Source organism: Ailuropoda melanoleuca, chromosome X (genome assembly GCF_002007445.2).
Source record: "Ailuropoda melanoleuca isolate Jingjing chromosome X, ASM200744v2, whole genome shotgun sequence".
Lineage (NCBI taxonomy): Eukaryota > Metazoa > Chordata > Mammalia > Carnivora > Ursidae > Ailuropoda > Ailuropoda melanoleuca.
Window position 1 is genome coordinate 73821740 of NC_048238.1, and position 13841 is coordinate 73835580.

The 13841-nt window shown below is 36.8% G+C and overlaps 1 protein-coding gene across 2 annotated transcripts in view; it reads left to right on the top strand.

Annotated features, from left to right (window-relative positions):
* The window catches only part of RADX (RPA1 related single stranded DNA binding protein, X-linked), a 66299-nt gene extending 57141 nt beyond the window's left edge, over positions 1-9158 (top strand). For both annotated transcript variants that reach the window (XM_019803115.2, XM_002922597.4), the window contains exons 13-14: positions 1522-1689; positions 7893-9158. In XM_019803115.2, coding sequence (XP_019658674.1) covers positions 1522-1689; positions 7893-8023 — 299 coding nt within the window. In that variant the 3' untranslated portion in view covers positions 8024-9158. The remainder of the gene's footprint in view (positions 1-1521; positions 1690-7892) is intronic.
* Positions 9159-13841: the final 4683 nt, after the last annotated feature.

Genomic DNA, 13841 nt, shown 5'->3' on the forward strand with positions numbered 1-13841 from the left:
CCTTAAAACCTTTAAGTAGCCATTAGTTGTATGTTAAATTAAAGCTGTGGAATTTTAGTGTCATTTGCCCCCCCCAAAAAAAGCAAAAAAAAATAGGGATGTCCAGGTGGCTCAGATGGTTAAGGGTCTGCCTTCGGCTCAGGTCATGATCCCAGTGGCCTGGGATCAAGCCCCGCATCGGGCTCCCTGCTCAGTAGGGAGCCTGCTTCTCCTTCTCCCTCTGCCATTCCCTCCATTTGTGCTCTCTCGCTCTCTCTCTCAAATAAATAAATAAAATCTTTTTTTAAAATGCACTTGTGTTTCTGGATCCGTTTGCAGCTTAACAGGAAGGAGTTTGTTTACCTATCATTGACCCATGCACAGTAGTTAAGAATTGCTGTAGTGATGAGTAGAGGAGATATTAAGGTCATAGAATCTATAAAACTTGCTGGCTAAATATCAGGGAAGAACAAAAGGAAGGAGTTAAGGGTAACCTCCAGGGTTCTGTTTTGGGTGACTGGGTAGAATTCATAGGGTTTTCAAGCTGTGCTCTGTGTATTTACCCTTCCTCCCGTCAAGATGGTCTCCTTACTCTGATCTATAATTTTGGCTACTCCTTGCCCCGCCTGAAATACCTTCTGTTTATTAAAATGCTATTCATCCTTTTGTACCCAGCTCAAAGCCTTGCCTCTAAAAAGTCTTTTTTTAAAAAAAAAAAAGATTTATTTACTTATTTTAGTGAGAGAGCATGCAAAAGCAGGGGGGAGGGCAGAGGGAAAGAATCCTCAAGCAGACTCCCCGCTGAGTGCAGAGCTTAAGACAGGGCAAGAGTTGGATGCTTAACTGACTGAGCCACCCAAACACCCCTAAAAAGTCTTTTATATCCACCCTAGTAGACATTGACCCATACAAAGAGATTACAGTCACAGGTCAGGGTTTGCTTTGGTTGTTCCCCCATAGCCCCTTTTTCTACTGCAACCTTTTATAGCCCTAATGGTGAGTAAATGAAGTTTATGTTGTATAATTAAGGGCAGATGGGACGTTGTTACTACCATCCCTGGCTTTGCTTGAGTCATACATCTTTAAGTCCAAATAGCAATAAGGGAACCAATAGTCATCTCTGAATTATTCTATTCTGTAATGGCTCCTGACATAATGACCAAGAAAATATTCTACATGTCTTCATTTATGTGACCAGGCCATCCTCTGGATATTAAAATTTAAACCTTCTGTTAGTAGGTAAAACATTTTGGGGTGTTTTTCTTGGGGGGGTGTTATTTTTGTGGTTTTTTTGTTTTTTGTTAAACATTTTGGATTGTTATTTTCAGCAGTGGTGATAGACTGTTCTAAAGCGTCTCCTCTTTCAACCAGATGCATGTATTCATAAAGTTTTACACAGCAAAGGGTTTAGTTCCTAGCTTTGAAACCATGCATTTACATGTGTGAAGCTATTTGGCACGTGTCAGGATCAAACCAGCAAACCTGGCTTCATTAGCCTCCTGTACTAATCTACTTTTAACAAAGTGTGGTCTTTCTATACAGGTCTGAACCATGAGATCGCAATTGATGTTGCATTCCTGCCCATGTATTCTCCAGAAGATCTCCGAACATCTCAAATTGACTCGTTACTAAGCTGCATGAATTACAGCTGTGTGTATCTGCAGGATACACCTGGAAATGACTCAATGGCAAGTCCAAGAGCACTTGCAAGTAAGACAATCTCAATATTCTTTTCACTTAGAAGATAAAATTAATATTGTAAATGCTTCTAATCCTAAGATATGATTATATAAACAGTTCTAGACTTAACATTCAATATAAAGGGTTGTTTGGTAAATGTACCCCAAGACTTATAAATGAGAATATATTTTTAAATAAAACTGGACAAATTAATGGTTTTGATTCCAGACAGACATTAAGAATGTTCTCTTATAATACATTTCTAAATGCAAGTATTCATTAGATTTAAGTGGTATGCACATGGAGCAGTGCCAACTTGACTCTTCTCTCCTTTTAACTCAGGCGAGATGATCTGTCCTTTCACCTTACAATTGCCTGAAATTTTAAGACCTCCATGGCGTAGTACAGTATGGTTGTTTTCTTTTATATATGCTTAGTTATTCAAGTGTTATGCAATAAATTCCTTGAGGACTGCTAGGAGTTCATGTAATCCCAATAGTGAAACCCTTCAACCAACTAATTGTTTAGGCTGCTACATAATTTACTGAGCTCTAAATTATTCCTATATTCCTGTAAAATTATGTACCTAGTTATAATTATCCACTTCCTGTTGCATCTTTATTTCACGAGCAGGTAATAAAGTTTCTAGCAGTTCTCATTGAGCTTAGAAGGATATTACATTTAAAAGAGCTTTTAAGACAGCCTTTATTATCTTGGGATTTTGTGGTGGGTCTTTCTAAGCTGATGAAACTCTTGAGTGCATTTTGTTTTTAAACAAGTCTTATGAGCTGTGCCTGATGATGAAGTAACTTTTGGCAGTAATGGTTACAGCAAACTGAGCTTGCATATCTGATTTTATAAGAGTCTTTTATTTTTTCCACAGTTCATTTTAGAGGTGATATGTTAGTTGACTTTGCAGTATTACTTCTTACATTGCAGCTCTTTAGACTTCCAGAAAGTCCAGATTTCTTAATTAGTGCCCTAATACATAGTTTAAATATTTGTGTATTTATTTTCTTACTGCATACAACATCTATTTCCATCACATTTCTTCTGCTATGTGTGTATGTTATTATTGGTATGAAATATCAAGGCAAAATTCTCAATTGTCAATGCCAGTTGTTCTCCAGAAGTCACTAATCGTCACCTGAGAAAACCTAGTATCATACTGCCAAAGCAGTTAATATTTGAGACATGAAGGGCAAGAACCACTCAAAAAGTGATGTGGTAATCAAAAGCAAGGTGATTTGTTTCAAGTAGAATATGTTCCAAACCATTTGTTGAAGAGACTTTTTCCCATTGGATATTTTTTCCTGCTTTGTTGAAGATCAATTGACCATATAGTCGTGGGTTCATTTCTGGGTTTTCTATTCTGTTGCATTGATCTATGTGTCTGTTTTTGTGCCAGTGCCATACAGTTTTGATTACTATAACTTTGTAATATAACTTGAAGTCCAGGATATGATGCCTCTAGGTCTGCTTTTTCAAGATTGCTTCAGCTATTCTGGATCTTTTGAAGTTCTATATAAATTTTAAGATTGTTCTAGTTCTGTGAAAAATGTTGTTGGTATTTTGGTAGGGATTGCATCAAATCTGTAGATTGCTTTGGGTAGTACAGACATTTTAAAAGTATTTGTTCTTCCAGTCCGTGAGAATGGAATGTCTTTCCATTTCTTTATGTCATCTTCAATTTCTTTCATCAATGTTTTAGAGTTTTCAGAGTACAGGGCTTTCACCTCTTTGGTGAGGTTTATTCCTAGGTATCTTATTATTTTGGTTGCAGTTTTGTTGGTGTTGTCTTCTTAATTTCTCTTTCTGCTGTTTTCATTATTACTATATAGAAATGCAACAGATTTCTCTATGTTGATTTTGTATCCTGTGACTTTAGTGAATTTTTTTATTAGTTCTAGCAGTTTTTTGGTGGAGTCTTTAGGGTTTTCTGTATATAGTGTCATGTCATCTGCAAATACTGAATGTTTTACTTCTTCCTTACTGATTTGGGTGCTTTTCATTCCTTTTTGTTGTCTGATTGATGTCACTAGGAGTTCCAGTACTATGTTGAATAACAGTGGTGAGAGTGGGCATCCTTATCGTGATCCTGACCTTAGGGGAAAAGCTCTCAGTTTTTCCCATTTAGGATGGTGTTAGTTGTGGGTTTTTCATATATGGCACTTATTATGTTGAGGTATGTTCCTTCTAGAACTACTTTGCAGAAGGTTTTCATCATTCATGGATGTTGTATTTTATCAAATGCTTTATCTGTGTCTAGTGAAATGATCATATGGTTTTTAGCCTTTCTTTTATTGATGTGATTTCTCACATTGATTGATTTGCAAATATTTAAACCACCCTTGCAACTGGGAATAAATCTCACTTGATTTCACACACACACACACAGTCTTAAAGTAATACACATAAATGGAATTATAGTAAACATAGTTCCATAACCACCTTTTTCCTCTTGACAATGTATCTTGAATAGTTTTCATGTTAGTATATAGATGTCCTAATTGATATCATCTTTATGAACTACAGGGACTTACACACACACACACACACACACACACACACACACCCCTTCCTCCTCTTTGATAAACACTTCAGAAGCATAACATGATATAGAAGAGTTTTAACATATGTAAGAAAACAATTTTGTTATTTTTATTTTATTATTCTCTAGGTAATCAGGGTTTCCTGTATTATTTTGCAGGCAGGAATACCGCACTGTGTTACAACATAGGTTAGATGGTGAAGCACTTACAAAGCCATTTCAAAGTCTCAGTGACTTTAACACAATAAATGTTTATTTCTTGCTCAAGTTAAATCTGATGCAATAGTTATTAGCTTTCCTCTCAGTGGTAATTCAGGAATGCAGTCTGCTTCCATCTTCTTGCAGCTTCAGCAGGAACAAGTGGCTTCTAGGGCTGTCTAAGCAGAGGAAGGAAGAGATGAAGGAGACACTGGCTTTTAATTGTTAGCCTGGAAGTGACACATCATTTCTATTCACATTCTCTTTCACCAGAACTTACTTACATGATCCCAACCTAGCTACAAGAGATGCCAGGATGCTTTATCTTCTATATAGCATTGCCTTTGTCACACTCACCATGTGCATCTGTGACGTTTCTTAAAAAGTACAGTTTTTGTACACAATTCTAACAATTTAAAGTGAAATGTAGAGAAGCTCATTTTATAGGTAAAAATCTATAGTCCTTTTAAGAGAATCCCTATGTGATGTAAATAATAATATCTAAATTTCATACTAGTTTTTTTCTTTATTTTTTAACTTTTTGTTTGTTTGTTTAATTTTTTTATATTATGTTAGTCACAATACAGTAGATCCCTAGTTTTTGATGTAAAGTTCGATGATTCATTAGTTGTGTATAACACCCAGTGCACCATGCAATACGTGCCCTCCTTACTACCCATCACCAGTCTATCCCATTCCCCCACCCCCCTCCTCTCTGAAGCCCCCAGTTTGTTTCTCATAGTCCATAGTCTTTCATGCTTCATTCCCCCTTCTGATCACCCCCCCTTTCTTTATCCCTTTCTTCCCTACCTATCTTCCTAGTTCTTATGTTCCATAGATGAGAGAAATCATATGATAATTGTCTTTCTCTGCTTGACTTATTTCACTTAGCATTATCTCCTCCGGTGCCATCCATGTTGCAGCAAATGTTGAGAACTCGTTCTTTCTGATAGCTGAGTAATATTCCATTGTATATATGGACCACAGCTTCTTAATCCAGTCATCTGTTGAAGGGCATCTCGGCTCCTTCCACGATTTAGCTATTGTGGACAATGCTGCTATGAACATTGGGGTGCATATGGCCCTTCTCTTCACTACGTCTGTATCTTTGGGGTAAACACCCAGTAGTGCAATGGCTGGATCATAGAGTAGATCAATTTTGAACTTTCTAAGGGACCTCCACACTGTTTTCCAGAGTGGCTGTACCAACTTGCATTCCCACCAACAATGTAGGAGGGATCCCCTTTCTCCACATCCTCTCCAACATTTGTTGTTTCCTGCCTTGTCAAAATAGGTTTTCTTAAGTAAAAAATGATTGCTGCTGTTAACCTGAGTTCTTGCTATGTGTCAGCCACCAATCTAAGTGCTCTATATCCTGAGTATTTAATCCTCACAATATTTTCTGATGTAGTACCAGATGAGCAGATTAAGAGGTCATCATTTGCTCAATGCATTAACACAAGTAGGCAGTCAATCACCCAAACAGTAGATCTACTTATAGTTTTGTTGCGGGCATTCTGTAAGTCATTATTTGTAAAAGCCAATATATGATAACAATTAGAATTATTAAGGTTTGGGTTGTTGCTGTTAGCATCAAAGCTAGAGGTCTCAAAATCTTTCCAAAGCATTAGGTCAAAGTCCATTGCATTCAAAGAAGAAGAAAGTTATATAGTTATTTTCTAGATTTGTCATTATTATATTCATTGTGCATTAGTGAATTTGCACAGCTGTAAGTCATTCATCGGATTTCGTGACATGTCTAGCAGAGGTGGCTTTAATTGTGAAGCTAACAAAGACTAAGCTTGAGAAGCCCTCACTTGCTTCAGTACTCTACGTATAAAAGGGGCATCTAAATAGTATGTCCTTCAGGCCCCACAAAACCTAGATCCACCACTGGCTTTGGGGGACAGTTTTACAGAGATGTAGCCCTAGCCTACAAAAGTTAAGAGCACATGCCTTGAAGCCAGACTGTGTGTCTTAGATCACCATGGGACTTCGTGTAAGTTACTTAGCCTCTAAATGTTTTCATTTTCTTATACTTAAAATGAAGTCTTTGTCATGTGTAACCACTGAAGTCTGTGATCGGTTAGCCTCCTAGTGGTCAGTTAGTGCTTTGGAAGAGTTTCTTTAAACACCTGGAGGAGAGAAAAGGAAAACAAGGACAAAAAATTATCTCCAGTTTTCGTGGTTGAATCTGTGTTCTGTGCTTACCAGGCTGTTTACAGCCCTGACTTAACGTTCACTTCCTGCTCTGCAGAGCCTGATGGTCAGCCAGAGGTGAACAATTGAAGTTTTTCTCAGGCCTTTTTCTGAACATGCATCTAGCACTGGGCACACGTAGTTTTCTTGATGCCCTAGTGTACACAGGAGCTCTTAAAAAGCCCTTATCCCCCCACATGTGTCTCTTCCTACCCCCTTCCTCCTCAGGCTTTTTGATCTGTCCATTGCTTGTCCCAACTTTATGCTTTGCCCCAGCTGCTTTGGCTAATGTTTTTGCCTTCATATGCTTTCAACAAAAGCCATTGAGGAAGCTACCCCAGTCATGGGAATGCCCCAAATCAGGTGAAACGAAAGCAGGCTCTTGCATCTGCCCTTAAGGCAGCTGCTTAACAGGTCCAAACTCACAACCACGTCTTTGAGAGTAAGTTCTGCATCCCACCATCTGGTGCTAGCAACCTACACCAGGAGTGCAAGCTGCCGTCTTCATGGCTGCTGCTGATTCACGTAACAGATGGGCACTTTAAAACACCACAGCACATTCTTACCACAGTGCAGCAGCTCTTCCTCTATTCATCTTTCCCCTGATTGTTTTAAGTTTTTGTGTGGATTCCAGAGTTCTGCAGCAGTTGATCTGAGAGTGTTTGTCAGCCTGTAAGTTGTTTTAGTGGAGGGACACAGCCCTGGACTTGCCTACTCTGCCATATACAGCAATGTCCCTCACCTGATCCATTTTTGATAAAGCTTCTTGAGAGTATCCAAAGCTAAGTGTTAGTTAATAAAGCTATTTCAAAGGAAATACACTTTGAAAAAACTTCAGTTACATGTATGTATTTGGCTTTGTCTTGTAAGTTTCATAAAGATAATTAAATTTCAAAATAGAAAAAATGATTTTTGTACTCCCTTGAAGTGTAAACAGTAAGTTGTTTACTTGGTACCATATAAATAACCTTGAAAATATATAGACTTACTTTACTCCACCAAGAATATTTAAAAACTAAAAATAACTAGATATGGCTTTGGAATACCAACCCGTATCTTGACATTAGTAGTAGCATCTGTATGATATACTCATTGTTATGTGCAGAAATTAACTTTGTAATTTATAATAATGTAACTTTGATGAATGTGTGATAAATTGGAGGAAAGAGGGAGAAGATGAGGGACATTCTTAATGTTATAAGAAAAAAAATCAGCTTATGTGATACTAAATCCAAGTAAATATTTAACTAGTTTACAATACTTACCATCTGCTTTTTACTTTTAGGTGATATTATAAAAGCCGCAAGTAAACTGGATAAAGCACACATCGTCGGTATCTTGGATATCTGTAATTTGGGTAACGATAAAGTAGAAGTCTACCTGCACAGGATTTACAGTCCAACTAATGCTTCTTAAAAATTGGCAAGTGAAATGATTATAGGTTATAAGGAGGGCACTGCTTTAAAGATATTCTGTCATTTTGTTGGTAATTTCAGCAACTGTTTTTCGACAAGAATATTACATAAGCTCTAAAGTTACTACTAAGTGGTTTTATGTTCCTCTTGTGTTTGAAGCTAACGCACCTACTGAAAAGTTCATCAAAACAATTTTTGTGTATCAAGAAAATTTACCTTACTTCTATATAACTATTATCTTGACTTGTAATAATTTGTGGTCACTACTCTATTTGTGAAGTGCTTTTATTCTCAAGCCTCAGCCTAAGGCATCCCGACTTACAAGAGTAACTTCTCGTGAATATGTAACATCCTTCTACTTTTATTCACTCATAGTGGGAAATTCTGAATTGCTAACTTAAATATTAAATTCTCCTAAAGTGGTCAACCTGCATTTCTCATGACTATGGTGGTTACTGTCATTTTCAAAAAACACACATGGATTGTTATGGTCCAGTTGCCTTGGTCCTCAGTTTGGTCAGCTGTACAATGAGTGCGTTAAATTGTCTTAAGGCTTTCCACTCTCTATCGTGACTTCTTACCCTTTGAATTTCTGAATATTTTGACCAGTGTGTGAGCTTAAAAGCCAGAGGCTACAGTAGGTCTCTATTTTTGCTGTATTCCTTTGTAGTTTTGGTACCTGTAATGTGAATTTAAATAGTGAAATTTTATCTCGTATTAACATTTTAAGTGTGCAAATTGAAAATATTAAAACAATGACTAAGGGGATTCTATTCTGGTTATCTATTATACTTCATTTTAACTGTGAATCACCATTTTACATTTGCAAAGCCCTATGGTTGACATTTGTGTGGTTAGATGGCCAAAATGACCGTCACGTGAGTTAAAAAGTATTCGGTGTCAAGATCAATCCGAATCCAGTTAAGAATTACCTTGTGGGGTTTTCTTCTAGCCCTATGGTTCTGTGACTTCATATGCTATAGATTTTAAATGTTTTGGGCAGCTCGTGAATCTAAAGACAGATGCTGTACTTTATTCATAAATGCATTCAGCATTTTCTTCCTTATAATTGTGTTTAAGTGTTAATTAAAATAGTGAATCCTTCTTGTGTTAAAATTTCGAGTGTATTATTAAAGTTAAAACACAATAATTTTTTTGGTCCCTTGTCTCATTTTTAATGTATTTGATGTCCCTCCTCCGTATTTTTTGGCCTGTAATAGACCTACGTATACTTGCTAAATGAGCCAATATGATTCTTCCATATGGGTTGAAGACTTGTTTATCAAATGGAATCTGGGTTTCTGTATTAAACTATTAAAAACTTCAAAATGCAGTTCAATTTTACTGACATGTAAATGGTCAGGAAGGGAAAACTAATACTTACATGGCTATTGACTAAAAACCTCAGGCTGAGCCCTTCAACAGACAAATGGATAAAGAAGATGTGGTCCATATAGAAAATGGAATATTACTCAGCCATCAGAAAGAATGATTACCCAACATTTGCATTAGCATGGATTAGAGGGGGTTATGCTAAGTGAAATAAGTCAAGCAGAGAAAGACAATTATCATATGGTTTCACTTATTTGTGGAACATAAGGAATAGCAGGGAGATCGTTAGGAGAAGGAAGGGGGAAATGAAGGAGGGGGAACAGATGGGGAGATGAACCATGAGAGACTATGGACTCCAGGAAACAAACTGAGGGTTTTAGAGGGGAGGGAGAGGGGATGGGCTAGACTGGAGAAGGGTGTTAAGGAGGGCACGTATTGCATGGAGCACTGGGTGTTATACGCAAACAATGAATCATGGAACACTACATCAAAAGCTAATGATGTACTCTATGGTGACTAACATATCATAATAATAATAAAAAAAACCTCAGGCTGAGATCTCAAAGCTACACGCTTTAACAGGTATAATTTCTGTTCTCATATTGAAGGAGAAATATGAACAATTTTTGAAAATTTAGGATCTTTAAAAACAACTTCCCTGGCAATTTATTTTATATTCTAGAAGCACTTCTAACTAAATTTAGAGTTACACATCTGTGTCCACATTTCTGGTTGTTGTAAAATGGGATAGGTATGGTAGCACTTCCTAAGAAAAATACCAAACTACCATTGGAAGAACTCACCTATAAGTGACAATATGTGTTCATTAATTCCAAAGCCACACAAATATATTACTGTGATGTCACCTTCAAATTAAGGAATCAGTTAGTAAATTATGAAATATTATTAATATTATATAATCTACTGGAGAACCACAGTCTCTCCCTTTAGATGGCACATGAGATATACACATTGAAATCCTTTGGTAAGCTATTAAAGAAAGAATCTGAGCACCTGTTCTCTCTGCTATTTTTATTTCTTTATGCATTCATTTTATTCATATTAAGAAAAGGACTTTTAAGAAATTAGTGTCATCCTTATTTGATGACAGTAATAATATTTGATATTTTTAGCTATATACCCTCTGCCAATATGGACGTCGATTATAACCAATTCTCTTATTCTAAAGTCATTTCTATGATTTATACTGGTTGCTGTTTCACTGGTTTGCTTTTCAGGTACATTTCCTTTTCTTTCTTTTTTTCTTTCTTAAGCATTGTTACCCGAGAATTTACAGGTATACTGATGGGAAGTGAAATATGTATTATTCAGTCCTGATTATTTTATTTTTTAAATTTTATTTATTTTATTTATCTTTGAGTCAAGTCATATTATATTTGTGTCTATTGTCCAAAATAGAAACATTACATATAAACTCATCTCTTGGTCCATGTCATACCACTCATTATGTTATCTTCATTCTTACATTATTATGTTGACACCACTTCTATCCCTAAGTTTTTGTTTTCCTTTACACTAAAGAAATAAAACATAGATTTTGAAAAAAACAATTTAAAGCTAGCCATGCCTCTGTCCCTAAATGCCTGAGAAATTTTATGGAAAGCCACTTAAACTTCTAGTATTTAGTTTCCTTATTTGTAACATTTGCAAAATAATGGTCCCATCCAGTTCTATGATTCTTTGGGTCTATTAATACAGTTATTAGAACACTAAAAATTTGTTTCATGAAGATGTGATTTTCTTTGAAGGACATTTTAATATGATTAGACCATTTATCAATCATAGCAGCTCGTTGTAATAGAAAACAGTTGAAATTTTTTCATCCCAGAGTGGTGGTGGTGGTGGTGGTTTGTACTGCTAGCGTTCTTCCTAACTTGTTGCCTTTTCAATGATATTTTTTTCTCAAAACAGAAATCTGAAATATTTTAGCTTTTTTAAATGATATGCACATCTTCATTGAAAATCAAGCAACACTTTTTAAAGAATTTTGAGTACCTCTGATGCTATTCTGAGATGATTGCATCTGACTCCTAGTAGCTTAGGATCTAGAAGTTGCCCCCAAGAATGTTTTAATATCTATTTTATACATAGGGAACAAAACAGAAGACGACTAAATGATTTAATGTAAAATTGTCAAAGCAATTAAATTAGAAAGGCTTATAACTCCAAAGTCTGTTTTTTTAAGCTCTAATTTGCACACAAAGTAAAATGTTTGAATAAGAGTAAAATTTCACATAGTGTATCAGATCACTGTGAGATAACCCAAACCCTGGGGCTCATAAAATAATAAGCCAAACTTTTGCAACATATATCCAAGCGTTTGAATGCTTACTCTGTGGCAAGCACTGGGTTAGCACTAGGAACACAACACAATACAAGCAAAAACACACGGCCCCTACTCTCAGCGTTTACAGTGTTGTGGAGGAGACATTCAAATAATTGTACAAATAAGCGAGCTAAGTGCCGCAAAGGGAAGATATGTGCTTTATATTAGAGCTTTTTGACAAAGGGAACCAGGTTGGGGTGGGGGCACTGGGAAAGTTTTTCCTGAGAAAGTGAATGTGTGTTTGGGGACTTGAATGAGAACTGATATGGCTGGAGTGCAGAAAGTGGGATACAAGAGGAGACAAGCAAATAGACCAAGGCTCTTGCAGGCTATGCAGAGCCTTGTAGGACATAGTAAGGATTTTAGTTTGTATCTTCAGAGCACTGGGAAGCCATTATACAGTTTGTGGCCAATATGTACCATGATTCAATTTATGTTTTAGAATGCTCACTGTCTCCTGGAAGGAGAATGGATATAAAGAGGTTGCCAGAGACTGTTAGTTGGACCGTAATAACTATTCTCTTCTATAGTAGTAGATCTGTCAATTTTTAGCTGGGCACATAGCTACCTACAATAAAGAATACTTTCCCCTGGTTCCTTTGTTGCTAGATATGGCCTGGTGACTAAGCTCTAAGTTCAGAAGTGAGCATAAGTGATCTGTACAATTACTGAACCAGTTCCTCAAAGGTTGTAAGAGAATGCTCTCTTTCCCTTTTCTCCCCTTCCTAGTGGCTAAAATGTAAGCATGGTGGTGAGACATCTTGTATCTTGCAGAGGAAGAACAACATTCTAGGGATGTCAACCCAACTAGCTAGTAGGAGCCTAGATCCCTGATATTGTGGAACTGCCATACGCTTTGTATTTCTTACATGTTTGGCTCTTACATGAGAGAAAAATAAACTATCTTGTTTATGTCACCACTATTTTGGGTCTCTGGCCAGCAGTCCAACCTGTATACTACTAACGCAGGGGGCAGAAGTGAAAGCAAGGGGACCAGCTAGATGACAAATGAGATTGGGAGCAGATATAGTCCATATAAATTTCAGAGATAACATTAAAATATAGATTCAGGTGTCTCGCCCAATTCTAATGGTCCAGTTCTTAAGAAATTCTCACTGAAAGAAAAAAAAATTTTTTTAAAGATTTTATTTATTTATTCAACAGAGATAGAGACAGCCAGCGAGAGAGGGAACACAAGCAGGGGGAGTGGGAGAGGAAGAAGCAGGCTCATAGCAGGGGAGCCTGATGTGGGGCTCGATCCCATAACGCCGGGATCACGCCCTGAGCCGAAGGCAGACGCTTAACCGCTGTGCCACCCAGGCACCCCCGAAAGAAAAAAATTTTAACACTCACAAAATTCTTCCCCTCCCCCCTCAAAATCACAAAGGCAATTTCTTAGTTACCAAGTAAAATGTAGATGACTTTTATGTATCCTTGCTGTCATATGGTCCTAGGCATATTTGACTTTGGACATCAAGTGATTTTGTAATATCAGATCTCAGTTATTTCTTTTATTCGGCTTGGGTTAATATTTTTATTCCTTTTGAACATACACCAAGTTAGAGTCACCCCACCCAGAACTGAAAGTTTGCTATGAATAATCAAGGGTTACCTGTATCCTATTAGAAACACAGCTGTGTGCTTCCTCATCTTTCGGTGGCTGGTTTGCCATAACTGTTGTTCAATCATATGGAGAAATTTGAAGTATTCGTTGCCTAAGAGATGAATAATTCCCTTCCCAATGCCTTTATTAATATTAATTATGTACATTTGCTAAGATATTTAATATTTATTAAGGTACTTAATATTAAGATACAAGTAATCGAAAAAGTCCAGGAATATTAAATGTTTGAACAACACTGTAGAGCAGTGGTTCTCAAACTTGGCTTCATATTGGCAGTACCTGGCAAGTTTTAAAATTACTAGGTGACACCCCCAAGTTTCTGGTTGGGGTGTAGCCTGGGCATCAAGGTGGTTAACAGCTCCCCAGGTGATTCTAATGTGCAGACAAGTTTGAAAACCATTGTTATATGGTACCGTTTAAAGCACTTGTCGGTTTTAATAAAGCTCAAGCTTTATCTAATACCTTGAACTTACCTCTGCTTTAGGTTACAGCTACTCTCAATGCAGTTTCATCATG